General features: G+C 34.7%; 2 protein-coding genes, 1 long non-coding RNA gene and 1 pseudogene across 4 annotated transcripts; 1 reads left to right on the forward strand and 3 right to left on the reverse strand.

The window, feature by feature from the left end:
- Positions 1–433: 433 nt before the first annotated feature.
- On the reverse strand, positions 434–3,763 carry LOC124443258 (pachytene checkpoint protein 2 homolog). Its single transcript, XM_046993792.1, has 6 exons — positions 3,521–3,763; positions 3,378–3,444; positions 2,999–3,039; positions 2,806–2,859; positions 979–1,048; positions 434–894 (listed from the first exon to the last, which is right to left on the reverse strand). Exons 1-6 carry the CDS (start codon positions 3,610–3,612, stop codon positions 778–780), a joined length of 441 nt encoding a protein of 146 aa, XP_046849748.1. The 5' UTR covers positions 3,613–3,763; the 3' UTR covers positions 434–777.
- A 1,629-nt stretch (positions 3,764–5,392) lies between these two features.
- On the reverse strand, positions 5,393–6,123 carry LOC124443306. The gene is made up of 2 exons (XR_006947617.1): positions 5,848–6,123; positions 5,393–5,740 (listed from the first exon to the last, which is right to left on the reverse strand). It is a non-coding gene; the product is annotated as an uncharacterized LOC124443306 (long non-coding RNA).
- A 549-nt stretch (positions 6,124–6,672) lies between these two features.
- LOC124443247 lies at positions 6,673–14,719 on the forward strand (annotated as a pseudogene).
- A 5,834-nt stretch (positions 14,720–20,553) lies between these two features.
- LOC124443269 (pachytene checkpoint protein 2 homolog) lies at positions 20,554–21,588 on the reverse strand. 2 transcript variants are annotated; one of them, XM_046993812.1, is made up of 4 exons: positions 21,348–21,588; positions 21,207–21,273; positions 20,828–20,868; positions 20,559–20,694 (listed from the first exon to the last, which is right to left on the reverse strand). In XM_046993812.1, the coding sequence occupies exons 1-4, from the start codon at positions 21,437–21,439 to the stop codon at positions 20,637–20,639; spliced, it is 258 nt and encodes an 85-aa protein (XP_046849768.1). In that variant the 5' UTR covers positions 21,440–21,588; the 3' UTR covers positions 20,559–20,636. The 2 variants fall into 2 exon arrangements, 1 of the variants encoding a protein (XP_046849768.1); XR_006947569.1 differs by lacking the exon at positions 20,828–20,868 and having other exon boundaries at positions 20,554–20,694.
- Between the last annotated feature and the right edge of the window lie 1,968 nt (positions 21,589–23,556).

Here is a 23,556-nt window from a genome sequence, read left to right on the forward strand (position 1 = left end):
AAACATAGACTGGAGTATATAAGGACTCAAGTTTCAACATCAGATCACTCCTGATGAAAACACTAGACTGGAGTATATAAGGACTCAAGTTTCAACATCAGATCACTCCTGATGAAGACACTAGACTGGAGTATATAAAGACTCAAGTTTCAACATCAGATCACTCCTGATGAAGACACTACGCTAGAGTATATGTAAACTCATCTTTCAAAAACATATCGTTTATACTCAAGATATTAGATAGACGTACGACAATCTATAATGTCATATAAATCACGATAAAAAATCTGGTCCCCGGAGTCGACATGCTATCAGGCAGGCAACAAACAAAGATGAGATAGCTGTACAAACCTGTATTATCGCAGCAAAGCTTCAAATCTTTAACAACAAGATGATTATAGATGTATAACACGAAAATAGCGATCAATATTAGTAAAGTTGGCTTAAGGATGTCATTTAATGTAAACATAAGTTGAAATTAAACAGTTACAATTAACTATAGCGTATAAATATCTTTCCCTATGTAAAATAATCTATACATTATCCTCAATAACGAACTATACACATTGTTGCATTTTAATATATACGAACTTTGACCTCGGGTGTGTTGCGGAAACGTCATGTAAGGAGTCTTAAAGCATCAATATAAATTAGCAAACTTTGTGATCTATGTTACTTATTGAACTTAAATTGAGCAATACAAAAATCTTAATCTTCAACAAAACATATCCAAAATATTACTATGAATGTATAAAAAGTATACAATCGCTAAAAAGATCACGTTTGCACGCTTTTTTCTTCACCAACTGAGCAAAGATTCTCTTTTTCTTTGAACTGCTTGTCGACAACCATTGAAAGATTATTCAAAAACTCTTCTAAGGTTATCGTTTGCGCCTATTACGTAGGTTTGAGGGACAATATAAGTACATGCATGTACAACAAAGAACACGGGTGAAGGCTTTAATTCGTATTACTTACTTTCGAATACAGCGCATGTGCAAGGAATGGTAGTTTACGAAGAGTTCGACCACTTAGTTGATAACTTTTTCTAAACAAGAAAATGAGAGAAAGAATACTTCGTAGGTTTATCACAGTGAGACGCTTGACTGCTCCTTGCAAGTTCAAAAGGAGAAGGGCCTCCCAAAGAAACCTAACCAAAAGTCAACCAATATTCGTGATTATTTGAGAGTGGTCCATTACTTGATAACTACTGACTACGATAACAAAGAAAAAACATCTTTACGCCTTAAATGTAGATGTAATACAAAGTTAAATTTTATTTATGTTGCAAGTATTAAGACGGTATATTTTAAACCTCAGTCCTAAATTATTTGAGAACTCATCTGAACATGCACAAACAACTCAACAAACTGTTCGAGTTTACAATCATGGCAATGACAAACAGAACAAGCTTGCATCCTTCTGTGGTTCACTTGGTCACATATTGGGAAATCATAAATTTCAATATAATGAGGAATTTAGTCATTTAACAAATTTTTCATATTCATAGTGATGGCAACAACAAGCTGGACCTATTTTCATCACTTACTGAGTAATTAATCGCTTGGTCACAAAAATATAAGAAGATCATCTGAGCATGCGCAGTACGCTTGGGCATGCGCAGCACGCTCAAGCATGCAAAGTCCACTTGACCAATTGTCCGAGTTGATAGTCATGGAAACGACCAACTACATTTACTAGCATCAATTAGGAGTATATAACTTGCTTATTAACAAACTATTAAAGATCTCAACTGAGCATGCGCAGTTAAATTGATTGGCTGCCAATGTTCATGGTCATGGCAACGACCAATTGCATCTACTAGCCCCGATTTTGAAGTAAATAGCATGTTTAGTAACAATTTAATGGAGAAATCATCTGCGCATGCGCTCGAGCATGCGCAGCCCACTCGACTAATTGTTTATAGTCATGGCAACGACTAACTAGATGTACTTGCACTACATCTGGGGCAATTATCCCACTTAATCGCAAATTATCAAAGAAATTATCTGGGCATGCGCAGTTGTGACTTTAATAATACCACAAATTTCGTAAGCCTCTAAATTTTGTATATATAAATATAAATCTATAGCTTCATATAGTAGATGTCAACTAGCAGTGGAAGCTGGGTGCGATATAGTATGCAGTGGCTTAGGGTCCACACTTCGGTGGCGACCGCACTCTCCTGCGTACCCCGAGCAAAGCCTATCGCAGGTGATCTCGGGTCTGATGGGCGGAAGCTTGCTATTGCATCTCCCAAGTAGGATAGCGTGGAGGGGCCGAAATCTGCTACCGAAACGTTAACATGCCGCGTTTTAGTGCCTTACGCTTAAGAAGGTATCGGGAAGCATGGACCGAAAACGGGTTTTTCCTTTCAAAATTTGTCTTTTTCTTTACAAGAATTCTTCTCATAAAAGAAACTAGAACATACTGCCAGGGTTCAGACAACTTCTGAAAATCCCCTGGCGTAGTTTCGTTTTCTTTGTAAAACGAGAAGAATACTAACTTGAAAACATGAAGACTGGGTGACATAATATTTACCATAAACTAAGACAAGAAATGTTTATTTTACTCTGTGACATCACTTTACTTTAAAGTGAAAGGTTTGAACATGGGAGTATCGTTACATGTTTTAGATGTAGATCGTCCAGGTTAGTAAAGTCCTGAAAAGAACTGTTGTTGTTGATGCTGACTCTAAAGATGACTACCGCTAAGGTTGTTAAGAAGTCAGTCAACATCAACATCAACAGTCCTTCGCAGGACACCACTAACCTCGACGATCTACATCTACAAACATCTACTTACTCGGCTATCTTCTTTAATTCAAGACTACAGTGTGTTACATCGTTGTCGACAAAGCTACAATGGAAAATAGGGAAAAAAAGTTGTACATCGGAAAAGAAAACCATGTCATCAACATAGAAGTGAACAAAAAAATTTCTAACAAACACCGTCAATTTTCGTCAAAATAAAATTTCGTGTATTTTTTCAGTTGTACCTTAAATCCAAAATTTGAGTGGCTGGTGATATGATACTGGTCTGTGATGAAACGGTGAACATTAATTTTGATTATTAAAAAATTATCTACAATGCAATCGTTTGCAATCAATTTCTATATAGCTGCACACCTCTCTATTTAAGCAACATGTTTGTATAACTTGCACAAACGACTATATTGTGGTATGGAAATAAAGCAGTAGACGTAAAGGTACAAAGTACTGAGAAGAGGGGATATACTTCACGAGGCAAATTGTTGTTTTATATTGTATATGATGACAGGTTGCGGTAAGCCATTTCGGCGTTCCTTTGGCCAGAAAACATAATTGACCGGCAGCCATTTCGTTGATCACGTGCACAAGAAGACATAAGTTACATACAAACAAATGGTAAATTTTGTAAATAGCTTTGGCTGATGGCGGACCAATATACTGTTTGATGTCGGCTCTGTGGGCGAACAAATAGCGAAGTTAGATGAGAAAGTGAATTAAAAAACTTTCGAGTCACAAACATATTTTTCAACCTGTCCACGAACGCAACGTCTATGGCTCTAGTTATGTTCGATGTTGTCAATATAATTACATTAGGATGTCTGAAATAAGAAGAAAACAACATTGGGGAAGACTAGGTTTAGCAAATAAACGCATAAATGTAGTTCAAATCAAGACTTCTGTAAATACGTAATTGATAGATAATAAGTATTTGACTGAGCAAAGTTGTCATCAAGCAAGTTTGTTCATGTCATATAATATTTTCGTGCTTTTACTCCCTGTAAAAGCGACAACATTGTAGAGAAAGAAATAATACATAGTTCTAAAGATAGCAAATACCATAGTGAATGGTAAATGTAATATAATAAGGAAGATTGTTTTACTCTTGAACACAATACATAGAGACACATATATATAAGGATTTCCGGTTGTATTTCATAGTTGATACATCTTGACTTACAATTCACTGACTGACAACGTCAATCAAAACATGAACGACTTATTATATAGAATGTAAACGGTCCATATAAAACATCCGTTTCCCAAAAAATTAATGCCATTTCCAACCACCCAATCTTCCTCCAAGAATGAACAAACAGTAAGTTCTTATTAATTGTATTCATACAAATTCTATTAGTTTACATCGAAGTTTCGAATACTTGGCTATCATTTGAAAAATTGTTTTGATTTAGTCAAATTTTATATTACATACGTATGATCTTATTTTAATTACAAAAAATTTCTATGAGAATATCAAGTGTACGCTGCTTGAAATTTTGTGCAAGTTATTTCAAAATAGGTGGCAGAAGTCTCTTTGGAATACTTGAATTTTTTTGAAATTCTTCACTAAATTAGAGAGCGAGGGAACTCTCTAGTTTAGTTAGAATATTGTAAAAATCTTTTATGTGCATGTTTTGTGTTTTGTGCATGTTTATGATCATCTGCAAACACCGAAGAATGGAAGTCGAAAATTTTGTCTTCTCGAAACATGCCTTCTTTAAATTTTAATATCTTCTCCAAAATAAGTAATAAATATTGGTTTAACTTACTGCAAGAAGCGTTGCTTGACAATGACAGGTTACGGCAATGTGGTTCTGAAAGAAATTGAAGCAAAGAAGATTTGATGAACGATACAAACAAATACATGCTTACATCTCTGTTCTGCTATTCTTGATCTTATCGACCTCTGCATCTGAAAATACTGAGGAAAAAGTTGCAGTATGATGAAGCAAACAAGCAAACAACTGACAAACAAACACATACCGCAGTCTCAATCTTCATCGTTCAGTGCCATGAATAACTGTAAGAATAATGTTAAAATACAATCATGACGAACTGTAGGAGCATATAAATTTTCAAAAACCAGTGTTTGCAGACGATCTGTCGAAATTTCTATCAAAACTGGTACTTTACGATGATTTCCAGAAAACAGCTGTAAACTGCAAACATTTACAGGAAAGGTTTACTTTTATGGCACAAAAGTTACTGTCAGATTTTTCAAACGAAGTCAATCATCTCCATTGAACATAATGGACAGACGAGCATTCATGACGAGCCCTCAAGTTGGATTCGAAAATTTGAAACAGTTTCCTCTCCCGAGGAATTATCTTTATGATTGCAATAGTTCTATACAATCATACAAAATAGCTATTTTGGCTAAATCATTTACCAAACATTAGAACATCACCGGAAGTTAAATTTTTATTGCTTTGTAGACACTGTTATAACATCCCTCAATATTATAACAGTGCAATCATAGGCACAAATAAACCATTAAATATTCAAAGTAGACGGCTAGTCTGACTGGCTCGTGATAATCATTTCGCATAGATGTTGAGTTTAAAGATTTTGCAATACTCTGCCAGCGTATTGCAATTCTCTTTCAACCATGATGATTGATTTAATGTAAATTAGATTTTGTTTTAATTTTACACAAGATATGAGCGCAAGAAGCACTCTTATATTAACATGCTCTAAAGCATGTTAACTGATTTGTGCTAACATCTACAAAATTACTCCATGGTATATAGAAGCGCCAGTCAGTTGTTGCACAAGTACAACACATCTCTTTACTACCAAATCCCCCAGTTATTACCAAATCAAGCACGTGTCAGAACTAGGCAATAATCAAACATAAGCTAGCTCTCTGTTGGTCGGTCGAATTATTGATATGGACAATGAAGAAGGATGTTTTTGGGTCGAAGGATGATCTGTTTCTTCCGTTAGCAACATCTTGAAGTCAACTTTGTTGTCTAGAAATATAGAATACGAGAGAAATGAATTGATTTTTTCAGTATCGGAAATCATCGCACCATGAACTTATTATGTTCGTTAATAAATCACTAATCACTTTGGTTACTTCTTAGTACTTTAACATGGCTCTCTGATCAAATAATTTAGTATGTTCAGCATCATAAATTATTGTGACACCCTGGCTCTTGCGTTCACTTCATTGCCATCTTTTCTTATTATCGTCAGTGATTCTTAACCGTGTACACTTTTAAATTATTTGTTTTAAAATTGAGTTTCTTAGCCTGTGGCTGTCATAGAAAAATGATTTTCTTCTTTTCAACTTCCAATGGCAAAGTTACACAACGAGAAGGTGCTTTTGGTGCTGTCTTTGGTCATACTAGTCTTACAGCACAAGCAAAAGTGATTATTAATTGTGAAACAAGACAGAATAAATGAAGGATTAGAATCAACATGAGCATAAACAAAACAATATTCAAAAGAATTTCCGTTTTCCTGGTCTTTTAGGTCTCATGAGAAAACAAAATTGAATGCATGGTACATACGAATAGAATAAGCATAAACGATAAAACTTTATTTCTTTTTCTCTTCAGAGTTTACACAGAAAGACATGGAAATCTTCTTTCGTTTTTCTCTTGTTCTTTTTGTGTTCTTCTTTCAGCTAATGCCTAACACATTTCCTTAAGCCTGTGTAATGGTGTAACTTCGCTCTTTTGAGTGGGTGGGAGGAGCTTTAGGAATAAATTTGCCCATAAAAGCGTGGTGTTATTTTTATGTTGTTTCCTAAGCTGAAAGAAGTATAAAATATTGAAAAGAAGAATATGATTTTGATGTTTTTTCTGTAAACCCTCGAGAGAGTCATAAGCACGCTCGTTGCTTATGCTTGTGATTACGTAGACGTTAATGTTCCAACTTTTGCTTATTGTTTTCTTTAACACTTTATTGACACTTGACACAACATTCAAAAATAGATATATTCTATTCAAACAGTTCATGAAAAAAATTATTGCTTTGTTCAGACAGTTGGATTGGCTGGATTTGAACAGGACGTTCTATACGAGAAGGGATTACGTTGGTTTTATTCAGTTATTTTGGGGATGATTGACGTATTATCAGTGTACCGTATGTCAAGAAGCATCCTATGGTGATACAGGTGAGCCATCACCCCTCAGATTAAGCTCTAGGATATGTTTGCTACAATGACGGAATCGTTGTAACAAAGTCTTCTGTTCTTACTTCATATGCTTCATCTTGTTTTATACAGTTTTCCAAAATGACTCAACTGTAAATATTGTAAAACAAGCACGATTAAAAAGCGTGTATATAAATTTGTAAAAATTTAAGAATTGCCCAAGAATTTGTCCAAACAATTAATTTTTTGAGAAATTTCCAGAAATTTCCTTCAAATAGGCCATTCTTTTCTGAGAAATTTCCTTAGAAATAAGACCACATTTGACCATCGTTATCATGTTAACTACTTCATGTAAAAGTTATATATCGTCTTCCAAGAAAACAACATAACAATTTTTAATTTTAAACCTCACAAGCATTCGTTCTCCGCAAGAATATTTCTCTCCACATATCTGTTGTAAAAGAGTGAAAGACAAATAATATTTTAAAGAACATATAAAGTTTTTTTTGAAAGCTGAAACAAGGTAATAGATATATATGTTATTGTTATGCCTGAGTCTGACTTTGAGTTTCATAGCGGGAAATTGAAACGATATTTATTTTTTATTTCTACATAGCAAAGATATTTAAGTTTTTTCCTACACAGCCAATATTGTGAATAATCTTTTGTATAACATCTCTAACTAAAGCAATATCGTTAAAATGGATAAAGTTCAAGAACTTTCTGAAGCACTGCCTTTACCAAGTCAGCCATTCTTAAACGTCGAAGTAAATGAATGCAAAGAAAGGTTAGTTCATAATATGAACAAAGGACTGTATGCAGAAGGATATTGAATTGCATTTCATGTAATAATCTAGTTGAGTGAGTCTGTGTTAGTGAAACCATGCTACAGGTGAAACTAGGTAATGAACAAATCATGTTTTTGTTTTGTAAAGAAACTTGAATAATTTTAATATGTTACTAGATTGACGTCACTGGTCATATGTTGTGCTTCAACAGACTCACTTCTTCAAATACCACTGTGCTGTCAAAACGTGAACAAAACCATTTATTCAATTTGATAATAAGCATTAACATCTTAATAGTATTTACCACTTTATTTTAGCACTATCCCAGAGTATAGAATTATAAAGCTTGTCAAAGACTTTCTTATCAACATGAAAACAATTCATGGCGACTCATGTTTCGTAGAATTTGTTGATCCTTTTTAATGGAACATGTCAAGAGCATAACTATTGTGTATGACACAGATAATTTTTCAACATATGGCAAGGTTATTGACCCTATGATCAGACAATATTTACTTTCGCATGTGTGAGAGTAGGTTGTTCACACCCCCCTGGTATGTCACACATCCCTTTTTGTTGAACCCCACGGAAAAGAAAATGCAAGAACTCTTAGAGGATTGACTTAGTTTGATAATGAAGATTTACATGAAGTACATATTTCTGTCAAACCTTCATAATTCTTTTAACAGATAATTGATTTGAAAAAGTTATGCTAAAGTATCATGTCTATCAACTTCATGATGGGGGGCATGGATATGAAGAACTTGAGGATGATATATCTGCTCCAGACAACTGGCTTTTGCCTACAGGTGGGTAAATTTTGCCTGCAGGTGGTCAACTCACTTCAGTCCCAGGTCTTTTCGCTTTCACGAGTTATAAGTATTAGCAACTAATACAATTAATTCATCATTTTAGAGGATTTTCAGGGCTTGTGGGAAAGCTTGCTCTTTGACTCGGATGTGAAAAATCAGGTTGTTCTTCATAATGAACATTTAATGATTTCTCTCGTGAGCGAAGTTTAAATTGTAGCTTGTTAAGGACGTCTTTAGCGCCGAAATAAGTTAACGTTTAAACAGTTAGCTGTCAAAACGTCAAATAGATTTTTTAAGGATTTTCCTAATTTCTCCTATTTTCCAATGTACATTATGTACTCGGAGTTACTGATCAACGGAGTTACTGATCTGCTAACTTATTAATCTCTAATATTTTCAAAAGGTTTACGCAAGCGATGACATTGTGCACCGTAGTGGTGACAAAGCTTACTTAGTAAACATTAAAATACACATCTCAGCAATTCTAGCGAGTTATATCGATTAAAAATGTTAAAAATTTTGTTGTTCTAATTTATTTACGAAAGTATATGTCGTGCCATGACTATGATATTTCATGTATCTCATTTTATCTTATTTTTTAGTTGCTAAAATATGCGGCAACGACACTTCTCTTCTCCGACAGGTTTGTCGTGTGAAATGAAACTATTGAACTGAAGACTTTTAGAGAAGCCAAATTGCAAAATCGTTCGTTTTTCCATCTTTTAAAATCACTCCCAAACAATGACATTTTCAAAGTATATATTAGTCACGTGTTTGAATCATATTTTAGAGGCGTGGATTTCAACATCATCTCGTGAAATAAAGTTACCTTATTGCATGGTAAGTTAGTTTCCTTGGTAACCAGACGTGAGTCCTTGCGTCATCGTCCGTCACGTGTATCTTTTTACGAATCAAATTAGATTCTATTTTTGCGTGTGTTGACTTTGTAACAACTCTCATCTTAACGGAGTAAATCTCTTATCACTCATAACATTCAAGATTGAAAAATCACATATCAAAGTATTGATAAGAATAAGTTAGCTACAATCAGATAGAATGAAACGCGAGAGACGTGATGGTGTTTTAACGAGCCAACTATTAAATGACGTCAAGGCTACCATGTTTGTGTACCGCTGTGACGTCACTCGAAAACAAACAACGAAGCCAATCAAACACCAGCATTTACCACTCATAGTACATCATGTTTGTCTTCACGTGATCTACTGCAAATATCCAGAAGAATGAGTTGAGCTTTTCTTTAAAACTTTCACAGAGCCAACCGGTACTGGTGAAACATCCTTATGCAAGGCGCTTGCTCAAAATTATCCATACGACTTTCTAAAAGGTAAAAACACTACATTTTATTTTGATGTTACGTAAATCGCAATCCATTACTATCCATGTGTGTAATGCAACTAATATTGCCACGTAATTTTATTGTTATGTCGTGAATTATAAATACAAAGTATAATCCGAAAAAGGTTATATCCGAAAATGTTGTAAACTCAACATCAAATTTAGAAAACAAGACGATTAAAATGTAAATATTACACTTTCAATTGTTTTGCTTTGTAACTTTTATTTAAGTTTACAAGATGTTCTTTTTTGGCATTATCTTTTACTTTGTTTTTAATGAAATTGTCGTCTACCTAAGGATTATGAACTATAAATTAAAGTGTGTTTCTACTTTTGAATCCTTAGATTTAACTATGGCCAGCTTATTGAAATAAACATTCACAGTTTATTTTCCGAGGTAGGCATCATTTTGAATAGCTCAAAGCAACATCACCGAGTGCGAAAATCCTCTGGAACCAAAAATTACATTGCCATAAATTTTCCGTGAAACCTTTGTCGTCACCCCCTGTCAATATAAAATGCACGGCTCACATCAAAATATCAGTTCAGAAAACTGACATTTATATACCTGGGATTGAGATGTCGTTGAAGTTAATAAATCTAGTTCCGTATCACAAAATGATCATATCCAATTAAAAAGCATCTGTAATTTAAAATGTACATTGACATTATCTTTCCTTACAAACAGAGTGGAAAGTTAATGATGAAAATGTTTCAGAAAATTCAAGAGTTTATTGACGACAAATAAGCTTTAGTTTGCGTTCTTATCGACGAGGTAAACTTTGCTTAAACATTTCTTTCTTAATGCTCATGGTCAGATAGATGAGAAATCATTTACTATTTGTGTTTCTTGTTTCACAAAATACCCGAAGCACATGTACGCTTGTCGGTAATGTTTAAGGAAAATACCTTTGCTATCCATATCTTTTACTTCTGAAGGTTGAAAGTTTAACATCGGCAAGAAAATCTGCGTTGAACGGACAAGAACCTTCAGATGCCATTCGTGTTGTGAATGCATTTCTCACTCAAATTGACCATATAAAACTGTAAATGCAAAATATAAGCAGAATATGCATTTCGGCGAACATTGCGTTCTCATGGATTTTTTAGTGAACTAAGAGATTGTATTCGGTTATATGAACGGCGAGGCCAGCCGGCAGGGTTGTTGCGTTATGTATTATTTAATAAAATAGAGACTTTGTAGAAAATAGTTCTAAAGATAGCAAATACCATAGTAAATGGTAAAAGTAATATAATAAGTTGATAGTTCTTACAAGAACTGTTGTAAGTAAAGAGCACTAACCCAATAGTTCTAAATTAAACGACACGATGCATTTCGGCAGACTACTCCTCAGGTGTCAACGTCTGCTGAATGAAAATTTACAATCTACCGATATTTATAATGCCAAGACAACAGTCTTTATCAACTTATTATATTACATTTACCATTCACTATGGTATTTGCTATCTTTAGAACTATGTATTATTTCTTTCTCTACAATGTTGTCGCTTTTACAGGAGTAAAAGCACGAAAATATTTATATGACATGAACAAACTTGCTTGATGACAACTTTGCTCAGTCAAATACTTATTATCTATCAATTACGTATTTACAGAAGTCTTGATTTGAACTACATTTATGCGTTTATTTGCTAAACCTAGTCTTCCCCAATGTTGTTTTCTTCTTATTTCAGACATCCTAATGTAATTATATTGACAACATCGAACATAACTAGAGCCATAGACGTTGCGTTCGTGGACAGGTTGAAAATATGTTTGTGACTCGAAAGTTTTTTAATTCACTTTCTCATCTAACTTCGCTATTTGTTCGCCCACAGAGCCGACATCAAACAGTATATTGGTCCGCCATCAGCCAAAGCTATTTACAAAATTTACCATTTGTTTGTATGTAACTTATGTCTTCTTGTGCACGTGATCAACGAAATGGCTGCCGGTCAATTATGTTTTCTGGCCAAAAGGAACGCCGAAATGGCTTACCGCAACCTGTCATCATATACAATATAAAACAACAATTTGCCTCGTGAAGTATATCCCCTCTTCTCAGTACTTTGTACCTTTACGTCTACTGCTTTATTTCCATACCACAATATAGTCGTTTGTGCAAGTTATACAAACATGTTGCTTAAATAGAGAGGTGTGCAGCTATATAGAAATTGATTGCAAACGATTGCATTGTAGATAATTTTTTAATAATCAAAATTAATGTTCACCGTTTCATCACAGACCAGTATCATATCACCAGCCACTCAAATTTTGGATTTAAGGTACAACTGAAAAATACACGAAATTTTATTTTGACGAAAATTGACGGTGTTTGTTAGAAATTTTTTTGTTCACTTCTATGTTGATGACATGGTTTTCTTTTCCGATGTACAACTTTTTTTCCCTATTTTCCATTGTAGCTTTGTCGACAACGATGTAACACACTGTAGTCTTGAATTAAAGAAGATAGCCGAGTAAGTGAAGTAGATGTTTGTAGATGTAGATCGTCGAGGTTAGTGGTGTCCTGCGAAGGACTGTTGATGTTGATGTTGACTGACTTCTTAACAACCTTAGCGGTAGTCATCTTTAGAGTCAGCATCAACAACAACAGTTCTTTTCAGGACTTTACTAACCTGGACGATCTACATCTACAAACATGTAACGATACTCCCATGTTCAAACCTTTCACTTTAAAGTAAAGTGATGTCACAGAGTAAAATAAACATTTCTTGTCTTAGTTTATGGTAAATATTATGTCACCCAGTCTTCATGTTTTCAAGTTAGTATTCTTCTCGTTTTACAAAGAAAACGAAACTACGCCCGGGGGATTTTCAGAAGTTGTCTGAACCCTGGCAGTATGTTCTAGTTTCTTTTATGAGAAGAATTCTTGTAAAGAAAAAAGACAAATTTTGAAAGGAAAACCCCGTTTTCGGTCCATGCTTCCCGATACCTTCTTAAGCGTAAGGCACTAAAACGCGGCATGTTAACGTTTCGGTAGCAGATTTCGGCCCCTCCACGCTATCCTACTTGGGAGATGCAATAGCAAGCTTCCGCCCATCAGACCCGAGATCACCTGCGATAGGCTTTGCTCGGGGTACGCAGGAGAGTGCGGTCGCCACCGAAGTGTGGACCCTAAGCCACTGCATACTATATCGCACCCAGCTTCCACTGCTAGTTGACATCTACTATATGAAGCTATAGATTTATATTTATATATACAAAATTTAGAGGCTTACGAAAGTTGTGGTATTATTAAAGTCACAACTGCGCATGCCCAGATAATTTCTTTGATAATTTGCGATTAAGTGGGATAATTGCCCCAGATGTAGTGCAAGTACATCTAGTTAGTCGTTGCCATGACTATAAACAATTAGTCGAGTGGGCTGCGCATGCTCGAGCGCATGCGCAGATGATTTCTCCATTAAATTGTTACTAAACATGCTATTTACTTCAAAATCGGGGCTAGTAGATGCAATTGGTCGTTGCCATGACCATGAACATTGGCAGCCAATCAATTTAACTGCGCATGCTCAGTTGATATCTTTAATAGTTTGTTAATAAGCAAGTTATATACTCCTAATTGATGCTAGTAAATGTAGTTGGTCGTTTCCATGACTATCAACTCGGACAATTGGTCAAGTGGACTTTGCATGCTTGAGCGTGCTGCGCATGCCCAAGCGTACTGCGCATGCTCAGATGATCTTCTTATATTTTTGTGACCAAGCGATTAATTACTCAGTAAGTGATGAAAATAGGTCCAGCTTGTTGTTGCCATCACTATGAATATGAAAAATTTGTTAAATGACTAAATTCTCATTATAATTGAAATTTATGATTTCCCAATATGTGACCAAGTGAACCACAGAAGGATGCAAGCTTGTTCTGTTTGTCATTGCCATGATTGTAAACTCGAACAGTTTGTTGAGTTGTTTGTGCATGTTCAGATGAGTTCTCAAATAATTTAGGACTGAGGTTTAAAATATACCGTCTTAATACTTGCAACATAAATAAAATTTAACTTTGTATTACATCTACATTTAAGGCGTAAAGATGTTTTTTCTTTGTTATCGTAGTCAGTAGTTATCAAGTAATGGACCACTCTCAAATAATCACGAATATTGGTTGACTTTTGGTTAGGTTTCTTTGGGAGGCCCTTCTCCTTTTGAACTTGCAAGGAGCAGTCAAGCGTCTCACTGTGATAAACCTACGAAGTATTCTTTCTCTCATTTTCTTGTTTAGAAAAAGTTATCAACTAAGTGGTCGAACTCTTCGTAAACTACCATTCCTTGCACATGCGCTGTATTCGAAAGTAAGTAATACGAATTAAAGCCTTCACCCGTGTTCTTTGTTGTACATGCATGTACTTATATTGTCCCTCAAACCTACGTAATAGGCACAAACGATAACCTCAGAAGAGTTTTTGAATAATCTTTCAATGATTGTTGACAAGCAGTTCAAAGAAAAAGAGAATCTTTGCTCAGTTGGTGAAGAAAAAAGCGTGCAAGCGTGATCTTTTTAACGATTGTATACTTTTTATACATTCATAGAAATCTTTTGGATATGCTTTGTTGAAGATTAAGATTTTTTATTGCTCAATTTAAGTCAATTTGGTAAGATAGATCACAAAGTTTGCTAATTTATATTGGTACTTTGAGACTCCTTACATGACGTTTCCCCAACACACCCGAGGTCAAATGCAGCAATGTGTATAGTTCGTTATTGAGGATAATGTGTAGATTATTTTAAATAGGGAAGGATATTTATACGATATAGTTAATTGCAACTGTTTAATTTCAACGTATGTTTACATTAAATTACATCGTTAAGCCAACTTTACTAATATTGATCGCTATTTTCATGTTATACATCTATAATCATCTTGTTAAAGATTTGAATCTCTGCTGCGATAATACAGGTTTGTACTGCTATCTCATCTTTGTTTGTTGCCTATCTGATAGCATGTCAACTCCGGGGACCAGATTTTTTATCGAGATTTATATGACATTAGAGATTGTCGTACGTCAGTCTAATATCTTGAGCATGAACGATATGTTGTTGAAAGATAAGTTTACATATACTCTAGCGTAGTGTCTTCATCAGGAGTGATCGAATGTTGAAACTTGAGTCACAATATGCTCCAGTCTTATGATTTGTCAGGAGTGATCTTTTATTGAAAGTTTCGCTAATGTTATTTAACCATGTTATCTAAAAACTTTATCCTCCATATGCATGTGAAACATGTTTTTACAAATGCATGTGAAACTCGTCAACACTTTGTTACGGCATTCGTAATATCCGTGACAACGTTAAAAATGTTTTTATTTTCTCTACAACTTTATACCTGCATATTGCATGTCATATACAAGCTTTCCTTTGATTTGACGGGAAATGGTTTTTATTCACTCTTACATCTTCTGCCTTTATAATTAGTCGATCTGTATTTCTAAACTAATATTTACAAATGCCCCAAGAGAATCTTTTTATTTTATTGGCTCTCTTCTACAAATACAATACCATGTCCGACTATTTGATTGCACGAATTTTTTAATTTGATCACGTTTTTTTGACACGTGTGTTTACCATGGGAAAGATGGATTGCTTAAATGTACCTAGTTGTTTAGACTACTTGGATCCATAGTTATCCTGTAATGTATACTCTTGTGAAACACCAATGAGCATACGTAGTGTGTCTTCTATAACCTCTATTCTTGTTCTCCACTTCATCATCTATCCATATTTGTTCTTTTTTAGTTCTCAGCTCAACACAACCCTTGTCTGAAGTTCCTAAAACCTTGATCTACCCAAGAAAGATCTCTGGTGGTAACATGTTAGGTATGGCTAGTGGTTGGTCATCGTCATTGAGCCTTGTGACACCAGTTCAGTATACGTTAATTGTCCTGAAGACGTTGAGGAGGTTGCTAGTAAAGCGTCGCCTAAACCAGAAGTTAGTTTTCATGGTATGCTAACGGATTACGCAAACGTTGTTAGGAATAAGTTCACATAAAATGGTTATGGTCTCGTTCCATCGTATTCTGAGAAGGTTTCATGTTCATCCTGTATCTTTCACCAATGTTACAAATACTTAGTTTTTATGCTTTTGAAATTGTCGTTTTATGACTATTATTTTAGAGCATAGACATTGAAAAATCTTGTGGTAGTACAGGTATTTTCAACATTTTTTTGTTGAAAAATTCTCTAGTTTCAATTCTTCGAAATTTCTCATCTTAATTTTCACCTTTACTTTAGAATCCTTTCGATACGAGAAATCGTCGGGATTTGAGGTACTTTATACGATATATTGAATTTAAGTTTTATAGCGTTAATAACTCTCATCTGTCCATCGTAACTTTGCTATAATTCTATGGATAAATTATGTTTTATATATAACAGATTATTGATGATCCTACTTCACCTGAAGGTGTTCAGCAAGAACGACGTATGAAGTTACTGTCGTTAATTAATAATATAGCCCTTGATAAAGGGTTGGATGGTCGAAATTATTAATGTCATGGTTGTTTCAGACCAATTGGAATGAGTATGATCAATGAATTCTCGACTTGTTATTTGCTAATAACTCAAATATATTTATTTTCAAATTTCTTAGCTTAATAAATGTTATCTTTGTAGAAACTATTATAACAAAGTACATAATCCCTTTTTTCCGTGAAGCCCATGGATGCGTTCGTTCATGATGAAAGAGTCATATTGTATAAGGAGGCTCTCGTTCATCACGAGAGTTATGAGAAAAATACGTTGTAAAAGTACTAAGTAAAAACATATAAACATGCTTAGTGTTTGTTTAAGTTATAGTTCAAAAAGGCAGAAGTTGTTTGAAGCTTTGAAGTATCCTTGGACGCTCTAGTTTTTTTTATGTGAAGAGTTCTTGTAAAGAAAGACAAATTTTGAAAACCAAAGAATCCCGTTTTCGGTCCATGCCTCCCGATACCCCGAGATAGTTGATCACTAGAGCGTCGCATGTTAACTAAGGGAACCACATAATCCTTGTTTGTTTTCCATGAAACATATGAATTTGTTGCTCGTGATACATGAGAAACAGTAAATGGGAGAGTTAAATCAGAAAGATATAAACCGATAAAATTCTTGTAAAACATGTTTAAGGTTGTCTTTAATTATAAGTGTCAGAAAAAGACAGGGTCATAAGAAGTTAATTGAAACATTGCTTGGTTTGTTTTATGAGAAGAAAACAAAAAGATAAAATTCCAAAGCAAAAAACCCCGTTTTCGGTCCATGCTTCCCGATACCTTCTTAAGCGCAAGGCACTAGAACGCCGCATGTTAACGTTTCGGTAGGAGATTTCGGCCCCTCCGCGCTATCCTACTTGGGAAATGCCAATAGCAAGCTTCCACAAATCAGACCCTGAGATCACCTGCGATAGGCTTTGCTCAGGGTACGCAGGGAGAGTGCGGTCGCCACCGAAGTGAGGGCGCCTAAGCCACTGCATACTATATCGCACTAAGCTTCCACTGCTAGTTGACATCTACCATATGAAGTTTTAGCTTTATATATATATACCAAAATTTAAAGGCGTACGAAAGTGTTGGGATGATTGTCATCGTTGCCGCGCATGCCCAGATGATTTCTTTGATTGCAAACCATTCATATGTTTCATGGAAAACAAACAAGGATTATGTGGTTCCCTTAGTTAACATGCGACGCTCTAGTGATCAACTATCTCGGGGTATCGGGAGGCATGGACCGAAAACGGGATTCTTTGGTTTTCAAAATTTATCTTTCTTTACAAGAACTCTTCACATAAAAAAAACTAGAGCGTCCAAGGATACTTCAAAGGTTCAAACAACTTCTGCCTTTTTGAACTATAACTTAAACAAACACTAAGCATGTTTATATGTTTTTTACTTAGTACTTTTTACAACGTATTTTCTCATAACTCACGTGATGAACGAGAGCCTCCTTATACAATATGACTCTTTCATCATGAACGAACGCATCCATGGGCTTCACGGAAAAGGGATTATGTACTTTGTTATAATAGTTTCTACAAAGATAACATTTATTAAGCTAAGAAATTTGAAAATAAATATATTTGAGTTATTAGCAAATAACAAGTCGAGAATTCATTGATCATACTCATTCCAATTGGTCTGAAACAACCATGACATTAATAATATAGACCATCCAACCCTTTATCAATGGCTATATTATTAATTAACGACAGTAACTTCATACGTCGTTCTTGCTGAACACCTTCAGGTGAAGTAGGATCATCAATAATCTGTTATATATAAAAACATAATTTATCCATAGAATTATAGCAAAGTTACGAAGAACAGATGGGAGTTATTAACGCTACAAAACTTAAATTATATATATCGTATAAAGTACCTCAAATCCCGACGATTTCTCGTATCGAAAGGATTCTAAAGTAAAGGTGAAAATTAAGATGAGAAATTTCGAAGAATTGAAACTAGAGAATTTTTCAACAAAAAAATGTTGAAAATATCTGTACTACCACAAGATTTTTCAATGTCTATGCTCTAAAATAATAGTCATAAAAACGACAATTTCAAAAAGCATAAAAAAACTAAGTATTTGTAACATTGGTGAAAGATACAGGATGAACATGAAACCTTCTCAGAATACGATGGAACGAGACCATAACCATTTTATGTGAACTTATTCTAACAACGTTTGCGTAATCCGTTAGCATACCATGAAAACTAACTTCTGGTTTAGGCGACGCTTTACTAGCAACCTCCTCAACGTCTTCAGGACAATTAACGTATACTGAACTGGTGTCACAAGGCTCAATGACGATGACCAACCACTAGCCATACCTAACATGTTACCACCAGAGATCTTTCTCTTGGTAGATCAAGGTTTTAGGAACTTCAGACTAGGGTTGTGTTGAGCTGAGAACTAAAAAGAACAAATATGGATAGATGATGAAGTGGAGAACAAGAATAGAGGTTATAGAAGACACACTACGTATGCTCATTGGTGTTTCACAAGAGTATACATTACAGGATAACTATGGATCCAAGTAGTCTAAACAACTAGGTACATTTAAGCAATCCATCTTTCCCATGGTAAACACACGTCAAAAAACGTGATCAAATTAAAAAATTCGTGCAATCAAATAGTCGGACATGGTATTGTATTTGTAGAAGAGAGCCAATAAAATAAAAAGATTCTCTTGGGGCATTTGTAAATATTAGTTTAGAAATACAGATCGACTAATTATAAAGGCAGAAGATGTAAGAGTGAATAAAAACCATTTCCCGTCAAATCAAAGGAAAGCTTGTATATGACATGCAATATGCAGGTATAAAGTTGTAGAGAAAAATAAAAAATTTTAACGTTGTCACGGATATTACGAATGCCGTAACAAAGTGTTGACGAGTTTCACATGCATTTGTAAAACATGTTTCACATGCATATGGAGGATAAAGTTTTAGATAACATGGTTAAATAACATTAGCGAAACTTTCAATAAAAGATCACTCCTGACAAATCATAAGACTGGAGCATATTGTTACTCAAGTTTCAACATTCGATCACTCCTGATGAAGACACTACGCTAGAGTATATGTAAACTTATCTTCAACAACATATCGTTCATGCTCAAGATATTAGACTGACGTACGACAATCTCTAATGTCATATAAATCTCGATAAAAATCTGGTCCCTGGAGTTGACATGCTATCAGATAGGAAACAAACAAAGATGAGATAGCAGTACAAACCTGTATTATCGCAGCAGAGATTCAAATCTTTAACAAGATGATTATAGATGTATAACATGAAAATAGCGATCAATATTAGTAAAGTTGGCTTAAGGATGTAATTTAATGTAAACATACGTTGAAATTAAACAGTTGCAATTAACTATATCGTATAAATATCCTTCGCTATTTAAAATAATCTACACATTTTCCTCAATAACGAACTATACACATTGCTGCATTTGACCTCGGGTGTGTTGGGGAAACGTCATGTAAGGAGTCTCAAAGTACCAATATAAATTAGCAAACTTTGTGATCTATCTTACCAAATTGACTTAAATTGAGCAATAAAAAAATCTTAATCTTCAACAAAGCATATCCAAAAGATTTCTATGAATGTATAAAAAGTATCCCATGTTCAAACCTTAACATAACCCTAACCCTAACCCTAACCCTAACCCTAACCCTAACCTTAACCCTAACCCTAACCCCGAGCAAAACCTATCGCAGGTGATCTCGGGGTCTGATGGGCGGAAGCTTGCTATTGCATCTCCCAAGTAGGATAGCGTGGAGGGACCGAAATCTGCTACCGAAACGTTAACATGCCGCGTTTTAGTGCCTTACGCTTAAGAGGTATCGGGAAGCATGGACCGAAAACGGGGTTTTTTCCTTTCAAAATTTGTCTTTTTTTACAAGAATTCTTCTCATAAAAGAAACTAGAACATACTGCCAGGGTTCAGACAACTTCTGAAAATCCCCGGCGTAGTTTCGTTTTCTTTGTAAAACGAGAAGAATACTAACTTGAAAACATGAAGACTGGGTGACATAATATTTACCATAAACTAAGACAAGAAATGTTTATTTTACTCTGTGACATCACTTTACTTTAAAGTGAAAGGTTTGAACATGGGAGTATCGTTACATGTTTGTAGATGTAGATCGTCCAGGTTAGTAAAGTCCTGAAAAGAACTGTTGTTGTTGATGCTGACTCTAAAGATGACTACCGCTAAGGTTGTTAAGAAGTCAGTCAACATCAACATCAACAGTCCTTCGCAGGACACCACTAACCTCGACGATCTACATCTACAAACATCTACTTCACTTACTCGGCTATCTTCTTTAATTCAAGACTACAGTGTGTTACATCGTTGTCGACAAAGCTACAATGGAAAATAGGGAAAAAGTTGTACATCGAAAAGAAACCATGTCATCAACATAGAAGTGAACAAAAAATTTCTAACAAACACCGTCAATTTTCGTCAAAATAAAATTTCGTGTATTTTTCAGTTGTACCTTAAATCCAAAATTTGAGTGGCTGGTGATATGATACTGGTCTGTGATGAAACGGTGAACATTAATTTTGATTATTAAAAAATTATCTACAATGCAATCGTTTGCAATCAATTTCTATATAGCTGCACACCTCTCTATTTAAGCAAGATGTTTGTATAACTTGCACAAACGACTATATTGTGGTATGGAAATAAAGCAGTAGACGTAAAGGTACAAAGTACTGAGAAGAGGGGATATACTTCACGAGGCAAATTGTTGTTTTATATTGTATATGATGACAGGTTGCGGTAAGCCATTTCGGCGTTCCTTTGGCCAGAAAACATAATTGACCGGCAGCCATTTCGTTGATCACGTGCACAAGAAGACATAAGTTACATACAAACAAATGGTAAATTTTGTAAATAGCTTTGGCTGATGGCGGACCAATATACTGTTTGATGTCGGCTCTGTGGGCGAACAAATAGCGAAGTTAGATGAGAAAGTGAATTAAAAACTTCGAGTCACAAACATATTTTTCAACCTGTCCACGAACGCAACGTCTATGGCTCTAGTTATGTTCGATGTTGTCAATATAATTACATTAGGATGTCTGAAATAAGAAGAAAACAACATTGGGGAAGACTAGGTTTAGCAAATAAACGCATAAATGTAGTTCAAATCAAGACTTCTGTAAATACGTAATTGATAGATAATAAGTATTTGACTGAGCAAAGTTGTCATCAAGCAAGTTTGTTCATGTCATATAAATATTTTCGTGCTTTTACTCCTGTAAAAGCGACAACATTGTAGAGAAAGAAATAATACATAGTTCTAAAGATAGCAAATACCATAGTGAATGGTAAATGTAATATAATAAGGAAGATTGTTTTACTCTTGAACACAATACATAGAGACACATATATATAAGGATTTCCGGTTGTATTTCATAGTTGATACATCTTGACTTACAATTCACTGACTGACAACGTCAATCAAAACATGAACGACTTATTATATAGAATGTAAACGGTCCATATAAAACATCCGTTTCCCAAAAAATTAATGCCATTTCCAACCACCCAATCTTCCTCCAAGAATGAACAAACAGTAAGTTCTTATGAATTGTATTCATACAAATTCTATTAGTTTACATCGAAGTTTGAATACTTGGCTATCATTTGAAAAATTGTTTTGATTTAGTCAAATTTTATATTACATACGTATGATCTTATTTTAATTACAAAAATTTCTATGAGAATATCAAGTGTACGCTGCTTGAAATTTTGTGCAAGTTATTTCAAAATAGGTGGCAGAAGTCTCTTTGGAATACTTGAATTTCTTTTGAAATTTTCACTAAATTAGAGAGCGAGGGAACTCTCTAGTTTAGTTAGAATATTGTAAAAATCTTTTATGTGCATGTTTTGTGTTTTTGTGCATGTTTATGATCATCTGCAAACACCGAAGAATGGAAGTCGAAAATTTTGTCTTCTCGAAACATGCCTTCTTTAAATTTTAATATCTTCTCCAAAAATAAGTAATAAATATTGGTTTAACTTACTGCAGAAGCGTTGCTTGACAATGACAGGTTACGGCAATGTGGTTCTGAAAGAAATTGAAGCAAAGAAGATTTGATGAACGATACAAACAAATACATGCTTACATCTCTGTTCTGCTATTCTTGATCTTATCGACCTCTGCATCTGAAAATACTGAGGAAAAAGTTGCAGTATGATGAAGCAAACAAGCAAACAACTGACAAACAAACACATACCGCAGTCTCAATCTTCATCGTTCAGTGCCATGAATAACTGTAAGAATAATGTTAAAATACAATCATGACGAACTGTAGGAGCATATAAATTTTCAAAAACCAGTGTTTGCAGACGATCTGTCGAAATTTCTATCAAAACTGGTACTTTACGATGATTTCCAGAAAACAGCTGTAAACTGCAAACATTTACAGGAAAGGTTTACTTTTATGGCACAAAAGTTACTGTCAGATTTTTCAAACGAAGTCAATCATCTCCATTGAACATAATGGACAGACGAGCATTCATGACGAGCCCTCAAGTTGGATTCGAAAATTTGAAACAGTTTCCTCCCGAGGAATTATCTTTATGATTGCAATAGTTCTATACAATCATACAAAATAGCTATTTTGGCTAAATCATTTACCAAACATTAGAACATCACCGGAAGTTAAATTTTTTATTGCTTTGTAGACACTGTTATAACATCCCTCAATATTATAACAGTGCAATCATAGGCACAAATAAACCATTAAATATTCAAAGTAGACGGCTAGTCTGACTGCCTCGTGATAATCATTTCGCATAGATGTTGAGTTTAAAGATTTTTGCAATACTCTGCCAGCGTATTGCAATTTCTTTTCAACCATGATGATTGATTTAATGTAAATTAGATTTTGTTTTAATTTTACACAAGATATGAGCGCAAGAAGCACTCTTATATTAACATGCTCTAAAGCATGTTAACTGATTTGTGCTAACATCTACAAAATTACTCCATGGTATATAGAAGCGCCAGTCAGTTGTTGCACAAGTACAGCACATCTCTTTACTACCAAATCCCCCAGTTATTACCAAATCAAGCACGTGTCAGAACTAGGCAATAATCAAACATAAGCTAGCTCTCTGTTGGTCGGTCGAATTATTGATATGGACAATGAAGAAGGATGTTTTTGGGTCGAAGGATGATCTGTTTCTTCCGTTAGCAACATCTTGAAGTCA

This window comes from Xenia sp. Carnegie-2017, unplaced genomic scaffold, assembly GCF_021976095.1.
Source record: "Xenia sp. Carnegie-2017 unplaced genomic scaffold, XeniaSp_v1 HiC_scaffold_20, whole genome shotgun sequence".
In the NCBI taxonomy this organism is placed as follows: Eukaryota; Metazoa; Cnidaria; class Anthozoa; order Malacalcyonacea; family Xeniidae; genus Xenia; species Xenia sp. Carnegie-2017.